The sequence below is a fragment of the Microchirus variegatus genome (assembly GCF_963457635.1).
Source record: "Microchirus variegatus genome assembly, chromosome: 3".
NCBI classification, from domain to species: domain Eukaryota; kingdom Metazoa; phylum Chordata; class Actinopteri; order Pleuronectiformes; family Soleidae; genus Microchirus; species Microchirus variegatus.
This window is the reverse complement of record NC_139804.1, coordinates 35,725,166-35,746,381: the sequence shown is the minus strand read 5'-3', so window position 1 is coordinate 35,746,381 and position 21,216 is coordinate 35,725,166. Positions and strand designations below refer to the sequence as shown.

Sequence of the window (21,216 nt, the reverse complement as noted above, 5' to 3'; positions counted from 1 at the left end):
GACCACTAGGGGGCAGCGTATGGCAGGATTAAAAGCAGTGGCTGTCAAATATTGCTACGGAATAAAGTAAAAATGGTAAAACTCCGCACCTAATATACAAAAAAAATCAAAAGATTTTGAAAAATCTAATAATCGATTAAATAAATAATCAAGAGATGAATTAATGAGGAAGATGTTAATTAATGTAGACCTAGAGATAAATAAATAAAGCAAATCATCCTGATTAATATCAGGAAAATGTCCAAAAGGATTGAGCTGTAGTTGTAAGAAAATATATTTGAATATGAAACACGTTTGTGATTAGTGTTATTATCATTTTAAAGATGATGACTCTTTTTTATGGAAGACTTCCGATGACCTAATCTCGGCACAGCTGTAGCACCTGTCTCGCGAGACTCTGCGAGGTGATAAGTTGAAGAAACATGGCGGCGTCTAATTTGTTAAAGGTAAGAAGCACTTCAATATTTGGTGTTTCTTACAGTTATGTCTTGATTTGAACTGCTCGCCTTCACGCAGTTGCTCTTTATGTGTGGATACACGCGTTGTCTTTACCGTGGCGTGCAAACGTCGGCTCCAATCGCGTGAATACGTGAAATAAAAGCACACATTTGTGCGACTGAAGTCACACAGTTGTCAGTCGCCGTTGTCGTTGTCGAACTCCGGTGTCCGTTTCACTAACGACATTATCCTCCGGACTGGAAGAGAGCCGGTGCTCTTGAAATGCCCCGGTCCTTTTCACCGATTCTTAGCCGTATCCAGGCCGGTCCGCCGCAGAGACCACGGTAACTGCTGCCCGAACAAGAGCCGCCTAAATCCCCCAAACGCCACAGCAGAAACACCGGTTCGAGAGGAAAACCCACTCCTTTCCCGTCTGTATCGCAGCGGTAACCCACTCTTTTTTTTTTTTAGGCTAAATAATCCTAATCTGCGTTAACAGACACTACAGTGCTTCACATCGCACATGCTAATGTCACGTTTTAACATTAGGGCTACCAAAAATGTGCTAATACCACGAGTGTGATCGATAATGTCGTAATTGTCTGTTAACGCCTTAATCCAGGGTTCTCAAACTAAAAATGACCCTCGGGGCCACACCAGAGTCTAGTCTGGTCAGGTCACCGGTGATGTGGGGTGGGGGAAAATCACATGTTTGTGGGTAATACGCTGTTCTGTAGCGAGTGTTTTTAAAAAATATGATCATCCTATATCGTAATAATGATATTTGTGACGATATTTTAAATAATTTAAATGTCCCTTTGATATGGCACAAGTAATTCACAATAAAAATGTGTTTATGATACACAATTAATCTGTAAATAAAAAAAAACCCACACAGAAATAACTTGATATAAAGTGAAAGGACCTTTGACTTAATCCCATGTATGTTAAACACCTATTTAATGGTGAATGATAAATGTTCACTGTGTGAGGGATCTCAACGACACCAACGTAAACAACAACTTCATCATCAACAAAAACAACACTACCAACAGCTAGAGAAAGCACTCGGACACTGTGATGATTTTATAAATGGATTATCTACTGGGAGATGATGTTGGTTGGGCAAGTGATTTAATCTGATTGGCGTTTAATAGACTGTAAAATCAGGCCTTTGCTAACTGGATATATACATTAAAAAATGTTTGAAATGGTTAAAATAATGCATTGGAACAGGTCAATAGGTTTTGTCGAGGTTCATTTAAACAAAGCTGTGAGCGTTCGTTAAGTCAAGCTCCCAATTAGCCTACATGACCCTAGCCCTTGGCCTATCTTCAGTTTTGAAAAATATCTTTGCGCCTCTGACCTTTCTCGCTTCCTCTCTCGTCATCTCCTCCTCTCACTGCTGTGTTCCACCCATCCTTTTACCTCTTTCCTCTCCTCCAGAACAAGGGGTCCCTGCAGTTTGAGGACAAATGGGATCTGATGCGACCCATTGTTCTCAAGCTGCTCAGACAGGAGGCCGTCACCAAGCAACAGTGGTTCGACTTGTTCTCGTAAGAGTCCCCGCTCTTTGCTTTATATATAGCAATGGTCACTTTTGCCGAGTTCTCACACAGAACATACTATTTTGGTGCATTTCAGCAGCACACTCATTCAGTGGATGTAGCCTTTTTTTTTTTTTTTTAAATAGGTGCTGAACGTTACATAATCCCAGAACAATGTCATAACTTTGCAGATGTGCCTGTACAATGTGTCCTGTTCATAAACGTGAATGGAAATGTGTCCGGTTTTCATGTGTTAACTTTATGTAGCTGCTGTACTTAGCAAATAGAACGTTTTAAACTTTGTTCATGTACTTGAAAGCTGAACTGTTTTTTTATTGTTGTTGATGATACTATTCTACCTCTGTTTAGTCTGCGTAAACGGGAACAATGCAGCATTAGTGATATCCGCATCCTTCATTTGAAAATGAGCTTCGTCTCATTCACTGATCGCTTCATGTGTGAATTTGTCTGTCAGAGACGTCCATGCTGTGTGTTTATGGGATGACAAAGGACCAGCCAAGATCCACCAAGCGCTCAAAGAGGACATTCTAGACTTCATCAAACAAGCACAAGCTGTAAGTAATGCATTTTTTGTTGTTATTTGTGTGTTTTTGTTTATCAGATTTGCATATTGGCAAGTTTAAAGACATTTTCCTTTTTCTTTTTCTTTTTTAAATTGTTCACAATCTGGTCAAGGGAGTAAGTAAGGGACAAAAGTACTTATTGGTTGACCTGCATCACCTCTGTTTTTTTGCATGCACCTGTTGCCATGGCAGCGGGTGTTGAGCCACCAGGATGACACGGCGCTGCTGAAGGCTTACATTGTTGAGTGGAGGAAGTTCTTCACCCAGTGTGACATCCTGCCCAAACCCTTCTGTCAGCTGGAGATCACACTCATGGGCAAACAGGGTAGCAACAAGAAAGCAAACATGGAGGACAGCATTGTCCGCAAGGTGGGTGCAGGAGGCACGGAAATCGCACAACATGACAAGTGACTTCTGCAACCGCACAGCTCTGTTTTTATCTAAAAATGTGTAAATTATTCTCCTGGATTCACATTACGTCTGTGATGCTTTTGAGCCCTGACATTTGCAAGACTTGGAAAAAGTCTTCAGTCTCAGTTATGGTCTGTGTTTTAGTCTGAACAGGCAACGGAGACACTGTTACCTGCATTTGCTGCCTGAATCAGTTGTGAATGAAATGGGCTCGTAGCACTTAATTCTGGATTAAAAACAGAAATCCCTGCACTCTTGATGTTTCTCATTAGGCAGAACTTTCTGACACTTGCCTAGCAGCAGCAAATGCATACCCACTGTACCTAAATTGTCACATGATGCATGTTTTCAGGTGTGTTGGTATAGATCCATATGAATATGCTTGTCTTTTTGATTGAAAACGCCATTTTCAAATAGTATTGATGTGTATATAACCTGAGCACCAAAAATGGAAGCAGGAGAGGACAGAAGAAGTCAACAGTTCATGGTCTTGTAGATGGCAGCTTATGTATAAATGATGTGATATGTTCTTCATTTTTGAGATAAAGAGTTACAAATGGAGCAAGTTAAAAGTGGTTGAAGAAACACTTGACCTCACGATTATTGGAAGTAGAAAGTTTTCCGCCATAACTTTCTACTTAACAGTTTTTGCACATGATGCACATTTTGTTATTTGCTCTTCTTTTTTTTTTTAAGCTGATGCTGGACACATGGAACGAGTCCATCTTTTCCAACATTAAGAGTCGCCTACAGGATAGTGCCATGAAGCTGGTACATGCTGAGAGACTGGGCGAGGCCTTCGACTCCCAGCTGGTGATAGGAGTACGAGAGTCATATGGTAAGATGGACAAAAAACGTGACCAGTCTCAGAAATACAGGACTCGCACGTCATTGCTAATGTGGACATTAGGAAATCAGCACACGCACAAACATTTAACTCTGCAGTAAGCGTAGGAGGAAAGAGCTGAAAAGGACACTTAAAGGCTTTGATGTTCTGATAACATTATCTTGTTGCTTTTCCCTTTGCCACAGTGATGGAGTAAGTGCAGAAAAAATTGTGCCCAGGAACAGGAACTGCTACGGATACAAATGTTGTCTGTTGCCTCTTAATTGTAGACTCATCTGTCCCACTGTCTGTGCTCGTCTCACACCAGTGAACCTCTGTTCTAACCCGGAGGACAAGATGCAAATCTACAGGGATAACTTTGAGAAAGCCTACCTGGACTCCACAGAGAGGTTCTACAGAACACAGGCACCATCCTACCTGCAACAAAATGGCGTACAGAACTACATGAAATATGTAAGACACAGTAATATTGATAAATATAAGTAGGAGTGCTGGTATGATGTGAAGGGAGGAGAGTTGTGTAGTTTGCTTACAGTCAGCAGTGCTTTTAACTGACAGATGGAATATCTGTGCTATCGGCTAATTCAATTCTTCACCCAAGATCAGGAATAAAAAAATAAAATGTGTTGTTCTTCCATCTTAGGTGTAAGTATGTAACAGGCCTATGTGCATCAGTGGTTACACACAGAACTCTGAGGTGAATTTAGATGCACCCTCACTATTCACATCAAGCAGGATGTGATAAGTGACCGAATTATATTACGACCGGGGGGGGAAAAGCACCTCGTGGAAATGAACAGGTGGAGTTAGCACAAGAATAAAGGAGCGCTTGTTTGGATCAGGAGCTACACTTTATCACATTGCCCTTTGGCAGTGACAAATCAATCCAGTTTGTTTGTATGCAGCCCGGACTGGTCTGATTTCACTCGCTAATGTGAAATCTATGATTGACTGATACGGGTAAGAAGATATTAACTTGCTAATAAGTAGGATGAACAATGCGACTGTGGAGCAAAGGCCTTGACACTTTTTTTTTTTCTTCTTCAGATTAAATAGAATATGACTTTCTGAGCTAAACTTTACAGACGACAAGAGTCACAGTTGCAACCTCGGCTGAGCGTGTAAATGATGGAGTTTTTATTGTTGTGTTTCTGATGCATCTTTCCCTTCAGGCAGAGACAAAGCTGAGAGAAGAAGAGAAGAGAGCACTGAGATATCTAGAGACACGTCGTGAATGTAACTCTGTTCAAGCAGTAAGTGTCTTTTAGCGGATCTGAATTACTTTATACAGCTATTTCTCTATTTTATGTACATAAATTGTTTCAGATTAAACAATGAAAAATCATTCTTTTTTCTGAAGCCTTTTCTGAAAAAAGATCCAGGCCTATAATATACAATAATAATAATAATATACGGCCCATAATATGATCATTTTAATGGAGCTCCCTAAGAACAGTGGCTGTTTTATGGAACATTAATGCCAATGTCACCAGATTCACTCGAGAGTGACTCGGGGAGGAGGAAGTTAGCAGCAGCTTTAACATTTTGACGAAGGACATTCAGATTTGTAGTTAGCAGGAAGTTGTCAAAAATTAAATATGGTTTATAATTAACTCAAACGCATAATAGTCATTTCTAACTTAACCTTCTATGCAGATGATGCATTACTCTTTACATGTCTATGATATATTCCTTTAAGGATTTTGTCCATTTGCTTGTTTCATACATTTTTGGTGTTTGTTTTTCTTTCAATTTACGGTGTGTGAAGAGTCACATGAACTTACATGTTGTAAGATCAGACTGGGTTTTCTTTCACTGACTCGACTTGACTTTTTAAAATCTCTTTCAAGCCTATTTCTCAGAAATGTGGTGTCTCTATTCATATCCAAGATGCTCTTAACAGTGAGTCTTTTTGTCCTCGCAGCTTATGGAATGTTGTGTGAATGCTCTGGTGACCTCGTTCAAAGAGACCATCTTGGCTGAATGTCCAGGGATGATCAAACGCAACGAGACAGACAGTGAGTCATGTGAATTAAAACGTTTACACTGTATATGTTCCTGTTCATCCATCTGTCCTGTCACTGAGGGAATCCACCAGAAATGTGTATAAATGTAGAATTCACAAGCTAATTATGATTGTGATTCACAAAGACTGGGTTTAGGACACATATGCATACATAATGCATACATACATTATATCCAAGCCTCGCTCAGATCAACAATACATAGAAATAGTCAATGATGATCTAGGTTATGAATGACAATTTATAGATGTAGATAGACACCAAACCTAGCACAGCTTCAGAAGCAAATTTACGAGATATAGCTACCAAAGGTATCAAGGGTCCACGGTACCCTTTATCTAATAACGTCCAGGTCCAAAATGCCACATTCCTTCTAAGGGTTTTACTCAAGGGCTTAAGACCAACAGTCAACTACTATAACTGTTAACATATTACACTGTCCAAGTAACCCTGCATTAATCATTTTAACTAAATCCTAATCTAAATGAACTCAATACTGGCTCCTACGTATAGCCTTATAGCAATCTCCAGAAAATGTTCAGACTTCAGTACATGTTTGAAAGCAGTTTTAACCTTCCAATGTGTGCACCATGCTCTGGATTCAGTCCATTTGCTCCCTGACCTTTTGTATAACATCTCCATTGAATAGAGCTGCACCTCATGTTTTCACTCATGGACAAAGTTCCCAGTGGGATTGAGCCAATGCTGAAAGACCTGGAAGAACACATCGTCAATGCTGGACTTGCAGATATGGTGGCCGCTGCAGAGACTATCACTACTGTATGTGCACCAGTACACACTTCCTACACATTCACTTTATACATATGTCATGTGTTTCTGCTGTAATTTTAGTGGGGTTTTTTAATTGGTTTTTACAGGGATGGTGGTGTGCGTTTTCCTTCCTCTAATCCCAGAAATGTTGGCAGTACACGTTGTATTGTTGGATGTGATTAGAGTTGGAAATACACTGACTTTTTTTTTTTGTCCAGGACTCTGAGAAGTATGTGGACCAGCTGCTGACGTTGTTCAACCGCTTCAGTAAGCTGGTGAAGGAAGCCTTCCAGGATGACCCTCGCTTCCTCACAGCGAGAGATAAGGTCTGTGTTTTTTTTCGACTGTTAAAGTTTATTTGACCTGAAGAAACGGCTAAATCAAAAAGAGAATCATTCAGATGACATCTGTGGTTAAGGGATTTTGTCATTTTGTCACCACAGGCTTACAAAGCTGTTGTGAATGATGCCACAATCTTTAAACTGGAGCTGCCTTTGAAACAGAAAGGGTGAGTCCAACCTGTTCTCATCTGCTCCTGTTTCTGGGTGCCTTTGTCCCAAATGAGAGAGCAACATCAAACTGTGTCTGTGTGTGTGTGTGTGTGAATGTGTGTCCATTCACTCAGTGTGGGTATGAAGACTCAGCCAGAGTCAAAGTGTCCAGAGCTGCTGGCAAACTACTGCGACATGCTGCTCAGGAAAACTCCTCTCAGCAAGAAACTCACCTCAGAGGAAATCGAGCTCAAACTCAAAGAAGTGGTACGTCTCTGAACCCCTCATTCTGACTCTTGGATTTAGGTCCTTCTCTTCTCACGCTCGACTCCTTTTTCCATGTTTTCAGCTCTTAGTGTTGAAGTATGTCCAGAACAAAGACGTTTTCATGCGTTACCACAAAGCTCACCTGACCAGGCGCCTGATTCTGGACATTTCAGCTGACAGTGAGATTGAGGAGAACATGGTGGAATGGCTGAGAGTGAGTTGCATTTTTCTTATATTTTTTACAAAAAAAACAAAAAACATTTCAGTTTAACAACCAAATCTTCTGTGTGTTTGTTGTTGATGTAGGAAGTAGGAATGCCGGCAGATTACGTGAATAAACTGGCCCGGATGTTCCAGGACATCAAAGTATCAGACGACCTGAATCAGGTCTTCAAAGAGATGCACAAACACAACAGGCTGGCACTGCCAGGTAACACACACACACACATGTATTTACATCGCTAAACTTAACAGTACAATCTTACAGGTCTATAATATGTGGGTTATTTTCCTCTAATAACACTGGTTCCCCTGATGAAAGAATGTATTTGGTTGCTTTTTATCCAACTTGTTTTCTTCTTGATTTCTCTGCAGCCGACAGCGTGAACATCAAGATCCTGAACGCAGGAGCGTGGTCACGAAGCAGCGAGAAGGTATTTGTCTCGCTGCCCACGGAGCTGGAGGACCTGATCCCTGAGGTGGAGGACTTCTACAAGAGGAACCACAGCGGCCGCAAACTCCACTGGCATCACCTGATGTCCAACGGCATTGTAATTATATACGTCGATTGTAGAAGGAGAGCCAACACGCTTTTCTCCCAAAACCTAAATAATAATAATATCTCAGGTTTTTGTGGTTGTACGGGCCACTGACAGCACTGACTCTCAAATGTGTGTTGTGTCCCTTTAATCTCTGGGCCATACTCTTTTTTTTGTTTGTTTTTATCTCCCTCTAAAACGTTTCATTGTCTCCTCATGATAATAACATTCTCTGCTCAGATCACCTTTAAAAACGAGGTGGGTCAGTACGACCTGGAGGTGACGACGTTCCAGCTCGCTGTGTTGTTCGCCTGGAACCAGAGACCCCGAGAGAGAATCAGCTTCGAGAACCTCAAACTGGCCACAGAGCTGCCAGACGCCGAGCTGCGCCGCACACTCTGGGTCAGACTTTACTTTAGCTGCAAAAAATGGTGTCGTTGCTTGATAAACATGCCACGGTGCAAGCAGATGTTTGACATCGTAGTTTGGCAGGACTCTGAAACTAGCTGGCCCTGTTTAGAGCAGTCGGAGTCACTGATATACATTTGTAAGCAGAGGCTTCTTCCATGTACAGACAAGAAAACACAGGTAATCTGTGGGAAAAGTAACCGCAGCACATCCCCAGAGGCAAAAGTGTGAAATAATCAGCTTTCTTTGTGTCAATAGTCTTTAAAAGCATTGTTTGTTCCTGATATTCAGTCATTTTTTTAAATTCAGATATCATAGCTGTAGATATCTTTATTAATGGAAGTCGCACATTGGTAAAACTTAATGGCTCAAGTATTGTCATTTTTTCATTTATTTATTGTTATTGTATTTATTGCTGTTTTCTGCTCCTGCAGTCGCTCGTTGCCTTCCCCAAACTGAAGAGACAGGTGTTGTCATATGAGCCTCCAGTGAACTCGCCCAAGGACTTCACTGACAGCACACTCTTCTACGTCAACCAGGACTTCTCCCTCATGTATGTTACAGTGATTCTAGAAATATTGTTTGAAAATATATACAGTTCCCCAAAGATTACATTGATATGGAAGAATGTGTAAGTTCTAACTGTGGTCAGTCCTGTTTTGATCTTTACCTTAATGAGTCCAGTGAAGCTGTATGTGAGAACTCCCTAATTAAATTACCAGAAAGTGTCGAAGTGAGAGCGCAGTCACATAATATGCATGTTCTCTCTCTTCCAAGACCATCTGTTAAACTGTAAATCTGGAAAGGAGAGTGATGTTCTGTGTTTTTTTTTTTGCATCTCTTATTTTCTCAGCAAAAACTCCAAGGTCCAGAAGCGGGGAAAGATCAATCTGATCGGTCGGCTGCAGCTAACCACTGAGCGAATGAAGGAGGAGGAAAACGAAGGAATTGTCCAGCTCAGAATACTCAGGACTCAGGTTAGAAAAAAACAACAGTCAACATCGTTTTTGACTGTCGACTGATGTCGGGTTGTCGAGGACGTAACTGTCAAACTGTCTCGAAATGGAAAACACTCCGTTTATTTCTCGTTTCAGGTTTAGAAAAAAAAATACCTTGAACAAATGCTCATTAGGAAAGTAATCATTTCAACGATCATGTCATCCCTTACAGATCCACCTGCAACCATGCACGTATTTGACGTTCCCGTCTGTCAATCATACCCAAGCCACGCCCTTCTTATAGTCTATTTGGCTCGAGTTAATTATGGTCCCATTTAGAGGAACAATATGGTGGACTGTGTTAAAATTAACTGCTCCTGATGCAGTTATTTAAGACTCATGTAGTTTAATGTAGTGATTTAATACCAGGTTAAACATTATCATGAATGCAATTATTGATTTTTGCCAGGAGATCCCCCTAAATCCCACACACTGAATACTAATAACACTGTACGTTACTGTTCGTGTGGGAGCCATCATATGATCTTTGACTTTTTTTAATTGAAGTTGTGGTTTCTGGTTTCACAATAGTGAATGAATGTAACTTTTTCCCCCTGCTCAGGAGGCCATCATCCAAATCATGAAGATGAGGAAGAGGATCAGCAACGCCCAGCTACAGACGGAGCTGGTGGAGATCCTGAAGAACATGTTCCTGCCTCAGAAGAAGATGATCAAGGAGCAGATCGAGTGGCTCATCGAACACAAGTACATAAAGAGGGATGAGACAGACATCAACACCTTCCTCTACATGGCCTAGGCAGCGATTTGGGCTGTGATTCATGCTCTGTTTTTTACTCCTGACCTGCGACTGGCACTTACAAAAAGACTGCAAGACGAGAGTTGGTGAGGAAGTCTTTGAAGAAGAAGAGAGGGATGATGCTGAGGAGCGTGTGTGTGTGTGTTGAAGGACAAGACGGTGTGGTTAATTTTTTGTATTTTTTTGGGGACACCAGTGTGTTATTAATTTCAAGGCATAATAGCATTGAGTCATTGGGCTGAGCTCGTCTCTGCTGCCCCCTTGTGTCAGGTCCTTGGAGAAGAACAATGGTGTGTGCTGATTGCCAGCAGTTCAGAAGAAAATAAATAGTGATACGGAATCAACTACTTCCTGCCTTACTTTCATCAGCAATGGACTGCAGACGAAGAGGAGGAGGAAAAATCTTGCAAGCTGATATCAATCCTTTGCTTTCCCTTGATGCTACAGCTGTCATCTTAGCGGCAGCCATTTTGCATCGCTCCTGTTATCTTACACTGATCTTAATGTTTGAACAAAGGATGCATCAAGCTGCAAGTGAAACCTGCCATTTACGACGAGTGGACATGTTGGAGAGACTAGTTCAAACTACCGACGAGTATTTTGCCAAATTTTCTGAGTGTGCGTGAGTCATGGTCTGTGTGTGTGTGTGTGTTTGGAGTTTGAGTGCATAGTGTGTCTTTTACATGTGTATGTGTGTGCACTTTCAACAGCATGCTGCTCTATGATGTTTTCTTTTTGTTCCGTGGAGAATCTGTCACACTTTGAAAAATTTTTAAATGCAGATGTTTTCTTTTTGACCCTTGTGTTTCAGGTTTGTGGGTGTTCATGTGCGTGCGTGTGTGTGTGTGTGAGAGAGAGAGAGAGAGAGAGAGAGAGAGAGAGAGACTATTCTCAAACTGCTATTTATTCAGTGTGCAAAATCCTGAGTTAAAAATCAACAGAATGAATCAAAGAGGGATGTTGTTCCTAACATCATGATCAGGTGTTTGTTCTATTTATTTTGTCTTTTGTTGAAGTGCGGCAGTAAAAATCGAAACACAAACACAGATTGCGCGTGTGATCCTTTGCACAGTCTCATCCTGGTAAAATGTCATTATGCACAAACACAATCTAAGAGACAATGATGTGAATGAGCTGCTACTTTTTTTCCCCCTTATTTATTCACATAAAAGAAACTTTGGCTAATGATTTGATTCTTATCTGCTGTTTGTCAAAATGCTGAAAAAGCTTTTTATTTTCTGTGACTGCACATCAGGCTGTGGCTAATTATCTCCTTTACATTTAACACGTTTACTTGCAAAAACAGAGCCACAAGAGTTGTATTGTTATCATGATCTCTTTTTGTCCTCTTGGGAATATTCATTGTAAATGAGACACTATTATGTATCTCCTTATGCACAGACTTGGCTCAGGCGTGTTAGCCAAACCTCATCTCACGACCTCTGATAAGAGGCAACACAATATGAAAATTTGTCAAGATTATACTGCCCATAAAAGATGTTATTCATGACCATAGAATTGCGATAATTGTAAAAATATCTTTTTAAAATTCTTAAAATGGCTCTGAAACACAAGTAAATCTCAATTAACATCTGTTTTAGGCAGGAGATCCTTGAATGACTGTAAAGACGGAGGCTCCCTCTTGTAGCACTTCAAAAATAAACTAGGATTCCACTCACATGGAATATTGGCAATTTCCTAATTCGAGATTATCCTCATAATTGAATTTCACCATGATTGACTTGTGTGAGTGCTTTGTTATCGCAATACACAATAAAATGATGTATCATTCCATCCCTTCCTCTGACTCTTATTCAACCTCAGAAGGCACATTTATTTACACATCTGTTTTTTTGTTTGTTTGTTTAAAAGCACTTTTTGTACAATGATTAACAACAATGGAATGTGAGTGTCAGCTGGTAAACATTACAGTGAGAAGTGTGTTTATATACTCAACTTACATGATGGAGGCAGAATATTAGAAACACCTTTATAATATAACGTAATGGGGGTAACAGCCCCATTCAGCTGAATGTCTGTGTGTGACGTTTACACGTTGTGTTGTTGGAGTGGGAGAAGAGTTGCAGATGCTTCCGTGGACTGCATTGTTTTGTTTTCAAATATTTTTTTCGTTTGAATAAGTTATTTCTTGGCAAAAAATAAAGACAAACGTAAAAACTGAGATGTCTGTTTGGTGCACTACTTGAACAGCGATCAACATTTAAAACCACACACACGTACGCCGGTATATACGAGTTACCTCATTGTCACTTTTTTCGGGGGGAGTCTTATAATATTTCGTCATGTTACCCACGTGATTCAGTATTCGCTAGCAAATACATTCCATTTAATATGTCAAAAATATATCTATATGTTTAGGTTTGTAAACAAAAAACGTATCCGCAAACATTTGCTTCTCCATGAGAACGTTGCTTTAAAAAACAATTCCCATAAATTAATGGTACCTTCCACTACCCCGGAAGTGCCGGCGACAGACAGCCCTAAACCCGGCGCAGAAGCAGGTGGAAGTGATTTCGCAGGCGTTGAAAAGAAGAATTTCACTAAAGTAAGTGTTTTAACAATTAGTTGGGCTTAAGCCAGAGTCGATTATAACAACGAAAAGTACTTTTTTTTATTTTATCATCGACCGAGTGAGAACTGTGGATACGACGAGTGTATGTTGACATATTAGCTAACGTTAGCAGCCTAGCTCTGACCGTACACCCGCCGATCGAACAAACAAAAGAAGAGTCCCCGCAGTGAAGACTGGTACTAAATTAAATTAACAAACCGCGTTATATCGTTCAACTTAAGTTAATGTGCCCAACTATCCACCAACGGATGGAAGCTATGCTCATCAATGCTATGTTCGTCATGCTAACCTGGTTAGCGGTGACGTTATTGGTATATAATATTTAACGCTTACTAGCATTATAAAGGACCAACCGACTTTAACCCATTTACTGTTTATGTATTGTATTGTATTTTAGTTTAATGTGTAAACGTGATGGGGTTTTTGGGCTGAATTTGTATGTGGTTGGTCATTTGCATGATCCATTTTAACAGTGGCGTAGTTATTGTAATCTTCCAAACTACTCATGGGCGGGTCACGATTACGATATGGGGACCATAGAGAATAAAACGGGACATGTATTTAGGGGTTAAATAGTCCGGTTAGACCTCTGGGTATGGATATGCCTCTAAAGAGTGGTTTTAATAACCAAGCCTGTTTGGGATGAAATCTCCTTTATTCTCTCCTGTGGCCATGTACGTGGTTGTTGGCTCCTCCTGCAGGATGTCTGTGTAGTTTGTCACTGGTTCACGTCATAATTCAGCAAATGTTATTGAATGAAAAAACAAAAAGCAAGCATTTGTTGATACTTAGTAAGTGGTCTCCTGCATTTTCAGTGGCGTTCAACAATATTCTGATTATTATATCCGCGAGAAACGCGCGCGGATATTATGGAATAGGTCTCGCGCGTCCGCAGATTTTAGCCGTTAACGCGATAACTGGAAAGTCGTTTGAGATTGAATTTTCTTATTTTTTTTTATGGGTCACATACCCCCTTTAGATGATCCCTATTGATTTAGAGCTGTCTACCATTATTATTGATTAATTAATTAAATAATTAATTAATTAATGATATAAAAACCATGTAAGAGACATACAGGCTGAAGATGAGCAGCACGGTGTGTTAGAGTGTGTGTGTGTTGCAGAGGGGGTGGTTCACCTGGGAGTGGGCGTGTGTGCGTGCGGAAGTGTGTGTGCGTAAAGGTGGGCACTCACCGGTGACGCAGATGATAGAGAGAGAGAGAGAGTCAGGGTTGGGAGTAGCCGTAATTTTTGTTGACCGCTACCGCTACTCATTCATTCATTTATCACCCTTTTTTCCTGTTTAATCCGCCAGTCTCATTTTCACGTTTATCCATCCTTGCTGCGCTGTGATAGATCTGTGCTGTTTTGTTACAATAAATGCACCTAAGCATATTTGGATCTCAGCGTATCTTTATCATAATCTATTATAGCGCGTCACAAATCTACGTACCTGAGGACCCAAACCTCATAAACTCTCAGCGGCTAAAAGGTTTGTGTTTGGAAGCCGCAACAAACCATATACCACCTGAGAATTATCCCTATCTTTGTAGCTTTATTATTAATAAGCAAATTAAATTATTTATTATGCTAAAAACACATTTTCGGCTTTATCTTCCAGACTGATGGAGATATTGCCTTCAAATGTTGTGCAATTATTCATGTAACAACTATCTACAAGTACAATCATTATTACTTTGGCTATGATTGGTAATATTTACATAATAAGTTAACTGGTGCACTTATTAGTGAACACAGAAAAAATAGTTAAGGCATTTTTTCTTTATTATTGAGCTCATTTGGACACATTGAGGATATCATGGGTTTATTTAGCACTTATTCATAATATTTATTACATTATAATATAAATGTATTAATTATCATATAAAAAAATAGTTAAGCCTCCATTTCTTTATTAATGCATTGAATGGAAAGTTTGAACATATTGTATGCTTTTTCATGAAATTTAATAAACATAGTGTATGCTTTTTCATGACATTTGGACACTTCGAGTTTATATGGATACTTTGAACATGTATAAAGTGTAGTCAGCATTATATCATAATATTTAACAGTTATTTTGTTGAATCTATTAATAATTAATTAAAACAGTTAGTGGCAGGTGCGAGTGTGTATACTTTGGGTATATTGGAAAGTTGAGGATTGGACAAGTTCGCGGATATACCCCTTGCTATCGGCCCCCGACAGCGTAGGCTAGTTATTTTTCTAAATTATTTTTTTAAATATAATATTGAAGGAAACAGCAGCCACATACGAATACACTAAGTTAGGTGTAGCTCGTGTGTTAGGGACTCTTCTTTGACTTGACATGTTAAGAAATAACTCGCTCCCTTATGTCTCTACAGACTTTAACTTTAACAGAAACACTGGACAAGCTCGTAAGTAGTGTTGTGTTAATTTTTGAACATAATTAAATTCAGTAACTTGCCTCCAGCATAAATATACAATATGTGTGCACTACACTGATGTTTTAATGCTGTTTTTTTTTTTTTTTTTACTTTTTTTCCCTAGAATATCTTAGATCTGAATGGAGGCAGGCATAAATACACAGGTATGATCTTCATTAAAATACTTTTGTGTATATTTATTATCATATTTATGATGCTACCAGTGTTTTTCTTAACATGGCAACTCTGAGGAAGAGCCCTGTTCTAAAAATATTACTATATCAAATGAAATACTGGGAGATTTTGATTTATTTTTTGCAAGCTTTTGTTATTTTGTTGATTTTGCCTTAAAAATGTAGTGAATGTGTGTTTTTCTGTACTTTCGGTATGATCTGCATTTCATGTCATTCTTAAGTAGATGATTATTGATTTAACGTGTGATTTGTAAAATAAATGTTTTTCCCTGTGCAGCCCAGCTAGTAAAGCCCATTAAAGGTTCAGTGATGCCTGTGAAAAAGAAGAGGAAACTCCCTGATGCAGATGATCATGAGCCAAAATGTAAAATTACAAGGTAAAAAGAAAACCACACACACATTCACTCGCTGTAGAGCTGTCCATTTGTCCTCCATGTTTGTCAGTTGTTTTGTAGTGTACAGCTCAGTTTAGCTCCTGGTTGGCTCTTTGCAACACATGAGTCCAACTCCTAATGACTGGCTTATGAGTCATAAGCTCTTTGCTGGAGAGTGGAGAGGACAGCTTGGAGCTGAACCTGCAGTTTCTTGAAAAAGGACTGGCAGTGTTGCGTTTCATCTGGCAGTAGATTCGCAGAACCCCTCACCTTCTCATTTTCCTCTGCAATGTGTTTGAGTGTGTGTTGAGGGAAGGAGAAGAGTCCAAGTCCAGGCAAACACGCCTTCTGGTTTGGGTTTACTGGGTTCACCTATTTTTGGACATGGAAACATACATTACCTCTTGGGAGCGCTGGATAGCTCTGTAGGTAGAGCTGGGTTCCCCTGTCGCTGCAGCCCTTTGCTGCATCGTTACCCTCTAGTCTGTAAAAGTACCTGTTTTGTGTTTTGTTTTTAATTATTTTAAAACTGCATACGTGTTTCCTGTGATTGGAACACAATGAAATAATCATCGTATGGCCATTATAGCGTTGTTAAAACAACAAACCGACGATTATGTGGAGGATAAAGCAGGAGATGATGAATGAAAAAAACAACAAATCTAATGGTGGCTTTTCCACAGTGCTGTATATGTGCCACCACATGTTTGCTCTAAATGCCAAGATGTTTTAATGTGACCCCATTTAGTGACTGACTTTCTTCCTTCGTCTGTTGGGCACTATGTTGCAGTTTCGCTCGACCTCAGATCCGTGGTGCGAGGCCGATCAGTGGTGAGAAAGTTTTCTCCAGTAAGAAGTGCCTAGCCTGGTTCCACGAGTACGCCGGCATTGACAAGATTGTCGGTCCGGAGGCCATGGAGAAATTCTGTGAAGACATTGGTGTAGAACCAGAGAATGTGAGTGGCTGCATGTACTGAACTAGTCCAAGAGTCACTCCATATTTATAGTGAAGTTTTAATTTCCTCAATCTTTAAATTAAGTATTGTAATGTTTTGAGATCATTGTAAATTATAATTAATTTAAATATAAAAAGCTTGAAATCTTGTGAGCTTCACTTGAGCAATAGAGTATGATGCTAACATGATGAAACCCTTTCTTTCAGATTATCATGTTAGTTTTAGCGTGGCATCTAGAAGCAGCAAGTATGGGCTTCTTCACCAAAGAAGAATGGCTCAGGGGAATGACAGTATTACAGTAAGTTCATTTAATTTTGATTAGGAAAGAGTCTTTGTCATTTCTAATCTTCCACTTTCAGGTCATAGATGTGTTGTTAAAAACTGCTGAACTGTGTGAATATTTCTTCTCCCACCTGCAGGTGTGACAGCACAGAACGGTTGCGGAGCAAACTGGATTACCTGCGCGGTGAACTCAACGACTCTGTGGTCTTCAAAAATGTCTACAGATACGCCTTCGACTTTTCCAGAGTGAGTTTGCTTTTTTTTTTTTTTTTTCTTCTGTCCTTCATTTGTTTGTATAAAGAACAGGTGAAAACACTGGCTGACCGTGCAGCAGTTTAGTCTGTTGCCCTCTCTGCAGTGATGGATTGTTGCAGAAACCCCTTGACATCACTGCTGGCTGCGGTTTTAATCCACTGCTGATGTCGAGTGTGTCATAAGAGAAGAAACAAGGTTGTTGTCATTTTGAACCAGAGACGTCAATGAAACCTTTTTACAGCCTGTGGTAAAGTTTCTCTGTAAAAGCTGGAATGTGTCCACTTTGTACTATTGTTTTTCTGCTTTTTATTTGTTGACTGTTGCCAACGATACAAGCAACACCGTAAAAAGCAGCACCTCTGTTGTTAAATCCTTTAAATCTGGTCGTTTTATTAACAAACAGCCTGTGCCGTGTTTTGAGGCCTGCTTCAGACTCGTAGGAAAAATAGTTGTTATTGGTGGCCCAAGAATGAGTCATTATATGCACGTAAAGAAAAATTATTGTGGACCTACTGACTTAAGCCCAATTTATACTCCTGCGTAAAATTGGGTAGGTAGGTTACGCAGAGGACTCTACTCCTACCTGCGTCTCTGGCTGCACTAAATATTTTTTAAGTGTCCGTCACTCCGTCAAGGGACAACGGAGACAGCAAGGGCTGCGATTGGTCCTCAGGCCGAGCTAACGCTGCTCTGTGCCAGCCACAGTGCGTGCTGAGCGTCCACAGAGGCGGAGCTGGTCACCGCCGACAACGTCGCTGCCAAACTATAAATGCGTCATATCTTAACACACACAGCACATGTTTAGACTCTAAATGGAATTTTTTTTTTGCCTCAAATTATCTTTAAACTCCATTCTGTGACACAGAAAAGTGAGAAACGGCCACTGTTTCAAAAACTGTCTTTCTCTCTCGGACGCTATTGCTCACTGTAACCAAAAGCACAACAACCCTGCGTAGCGACCCCTACTGATCGGGCGGGAAATTGCGGCGCGTATCCGTCATCACAACGGAGAACTATGAAGGCTGGAGGGGTCTCCGTGGTGACGCAGTCGGATAACACATTACGCAGTCAGAGAAGTGTAATGTGGCCTTTATTTTTCAGTTAAATCTCTTCTCTAGTTTACTCCACACACTGAAGGAATGAAATAAAATTGAAGTAACTAAGATTTGGTTTGTTCATGAGACATGAGCCTGGACAGGTGGATGTAAACCACAACCATGAGGCATGAGGAATCACTTTGTTTGTGACCGTCTTGTGATCAGGATAAGGACCAGAGGAGTTTGGACATGGACACGGCTAAATCCATGCTGGCTTTACTGCTGGGCAGAACGTGGCCTCTCTTCCCAGTCTTTCATCAATTCCTGGAGGTAAAACTCTTTATTCTTGTTCTTGTAAAGCAAAGTTATCTTCTCCTCACCTCACACTCTGTTTCTCTGTTACTGTCTCACTGCCTGACCCCTATATGTTTTGTCTCCCCCCCCCCCCCCCCCCACACACAGCAGTCCAAGTACAAGGGGATGAATAAGGACCAGTGGTACAACGTTCTGGAGTTCAGCAGAACCATCACGACAGACCTCAGTAACTACGATGAAGACGGAGCTTGTGAGTATTCTGGCTGCTCTGTCACACAAGCTGCTGAATTCACGCCTCCTGACAAACAGATGGAGCTCGAAGACTCCCGTGACTAAACCTGGATTTGTACTGTCCATGTTACACTTTATACACGTCAATGATGGAATCAAGCTATTGTAAGAAAAGGCCGTGAGTGGTTTACGTGAGGTTTGCACACAAATTGACCCTCGTGCTGGTTAGACAAGGAGTTGAGGAAAGCGTTTACTGGTGACGCAATCATGGACAGTAGCTGATGTGTGATCATTTGTCATTTTAACAGTAAACTGTGAAGATTTGCACCTTGAAAACAAATGACATTGCTACATACCTATATACACTGATGTTGTCTGTGAACTCTGCTGTTACGATGGACACGTCTCTCTTTGTTGTGAAAGCTGTTAGGTTTTTTGGTATTTAGATATTGATTTCATAGTGTTATTAGGTTAGTTGGTTAGATTTTCGATTATCAGTATTTTATAGAACATTCTTTAGCTGTATGTTGTTTAATGAATTTCTAGTTTTGTTTAGCATATTTTCATGTTTTTGTTAATTAATTGAAAGGGACCAGAATGCACCTGGGTAGGCCTTTGAGTGAGTATGGATTGTTGCCAATTTTTACAAGTGATTTTTAAGTAAAAAAAATACAAAATATTTCATCACATAATGTCTCAACTTTACCAAACAGTTCAGACATATTACAATCAGAATAAATAATGTGAGTGATTGTGAAAGATTAAAGGAAAATGGAAGCAAATACCAAACAACCTGAATCACAAACACACATCGACTTAGGTTTTTCAAATTACTTTTAATTTCATTGAGTATTTGTAAAGTTCTGACCATCTGTCCGTCTGCAGGGCCTGTGCTGCTGGACGAGTTTGTGGAATGGCTAAAAACGCGGTCGGCATTTGAGCAGAGAACGTCACAACACCAAACATGAGAAGGAAGGAGAGAAAAAGGGAAAATGACGCTCACACAGAATACAGACCCATCACATCAGACATCGTTTCTATGCATCTGAGCACGTCAGCCAACTGTTGTCAGGAGGCTTTTCTCTCACCGACTGGACTTTTTTTTTTTTTTTTTTTTTAATAGTTTTAATTTGCAGTTAAGAATCACAAAGACAGGAAACGTTTCTGGGAGAAAAGGACTGAGAGAAAAACGATGCTGTGGAATCTGTTGTCTTGATGATTACTTCCCCCCCCCCCCCCCCCCCTCAATTTTGTGTATTGTTTATTGATGTTTCACAGTAATAATAAAGAAAAATGGAAATGTAACGAGCTGTTTCTTAATTACTACTCGTGTTATCGTGACGCTGTATCTGGTTGTGAAATGAAACCCTGGTTTTGTCTCTCTGCTCTGTGGCTGAAGATGTGGCTCTCTGTTATATCTCCATGTGGAAGTGCGGCCTCCCCTCTCCTTCCTCCCCCTCTGTCTCCCCCCTGTCCAGTGGCCCTGCTGAGGCAGCAGCCATGATTGCGTTGAGGCGTGTCAGAGAGAGGGAGCGCTGCTTCAGTCTCGGGGCCGGAGCTGGATCGTCGGAGGAGGAGGAGGAGGGGTCCGGAAGGTGGGAGTATCTCTGGCCTTCTTCGTCGTACTGGTACAAGCGTATGACGCGGCTGCGACGGGCTGAACCGGGAGATGAAGATGCTCCTCCTCCTCTTCCTTTCACGACGTCATGTTTAGTCCCTGACTCTTCATCGTCCACGTCTGATGACCGTCTGCTCCCCTTTTCACCAACATCTTCCTCCTCATAATCTCTCACTTTCTCCTCGTTTCCTTCCTCCTGCTCTTTTCCTCTGCTCTCTCCTCCATCCTCCCTTCTCCTCTCCTGCTCATTTGCCTCCTCTTCCTCCTCCTGTCTACACACCCTGCTCTCTCTTTCACTTTGACTCCCTCCATCGTCTTCTAATAGATAGAAACCCCTGACTTCTCTTTCTTTTTCTTCTTCATACCATTTTTGATTTTCCTCCAGACTTCTTCCTCCTTCCTGTCCACACTCCTTCATCTCCTCCCTGCTCTTTCCGTCCTCACTGTCCCTCTCCTCTTCTCTTTCACTTTGACTCCCTCCATCATCTTCTACCGGATAGAAACCCCTGACCTCCCTGTCCTCCTCGTCTTCACGTCCCATTTCCCTCAGCCTTTGTCTTCCTCTTTCCTCCTCCTTCTCCTCCTCTTCCTTCTTCCTCGTCTCCACCTCCTCATAGTCGCATCCCTCCAGATAGGCTGCCGATTCCTGCTC

At 40.8% G+C, this 21,216-nt stretch overlaps 2 protein-coding genes across 3 annotated transcripts; both read left to right on the top strand.

The window, feature by feature from the left end:
• Positions 1–422: 422 nt before the first annotated feature.
• Positions 423–12,083, top strand: LOC310925341 (cullin-5-like; the record flags this gene model as incomplete). The annotated part of the gene is made up of 19 exons (XM_083887284.1): positions 423–446; positions 1,885–1,994; positions 2,461–2,560; positions 2,762–2,938; positions 3,677–3,818; positions 4,135–4,280; positions 5,000–5,080; positions 5,752–5,845; positions 6,501–6,631; positions 6,841–6,948; positions 7,066–7,130; positions 7,248–7,380; positions 7,463–7,594; positions 7,687–7,810; positions 7,975–8,150; positions 8,379–8,540; positions 8,981–9,099; positions 9,400–9,523; positions 10,107–12,083. The coding sequence occupies 19 exons, from the start codon at positions 423–425 to the stop codon at positions 10,299–10,301; spliced, it is 2,343 nt and encodes a 780-aa protein (XP_083743410.1). The 3' UTR covers positions 10,302–12,083.
• A 724-nt stretch (positions 12,084–12,807) lies between these two features.
• Positions 12,808–20,168, top strand: dcun1d5 (DCN1, defective in cullin neddylation 1, domain containing 5). 2 transcript variants are annotated; one of them, XM_083886199.1, is made up of 10 exons: positions 12,808–12,867; positions 15,261–15,293; positions 15,427–15,466; positions 15,774–15,873; positions 16,661–16,826; positions 17,033–17,124; positions 17,246–17,354; positions 18,626–18,730; positions 18,863–18,965; positions 19,832–20,168. In XM_083886199.1, exons 4-10 carry the CDS (start codon positions 15,806–15,808, stop codon positions 19,912–19,914), a joined length of 726 nt encoding a protein of 241 aa, XP_083742325.1. In that variant the 5' UTR covers positions 12,808–12,867; positions 15,261–15,293; positions 15,427–15,466; positions 15,774–15,805; the 3' UTR covers positions 19,915–20,168. The 2 variants fall into 2 exon arrangements, with proteins under 2 accessions (XP_083742325.1, XP_083742326.1); XM_083886200.1 differs by lacking the exons at positions 15,261–15,293; positions 15,427–15,466 and having other exon boundaries at positions 12,810–12,867.
• The last annotated feature ends 1,048 nt before the right edge of the window (positions 20,169–21,216 follow it).

Excerpts from the sequence above, each read along its gene's own strand:
- dcun1d5 (XM_083886199.1), top strand. The coding sequence starts at position 15,806 with ATGCCTGTGAAAAAGAAGAGGAAACTCCCTGATGCAGATGATCATGAG. Across the intron at positions 17,125-17,245 it reads AGGGGAATGACAGTATTACA|GTGTGACAGCACAGAACGGT; the intron begins GTAAGTTCATTT and ends TCCCACCTGCAG. Across the intron at positions 17,355-18,625 it reads ACGCCTTCGACTTTTCCAGA|GATAAGGACCAGAGGAGTTT; the intron begins GTGAGTTTGCTT and ends TCTTGTGATCAG.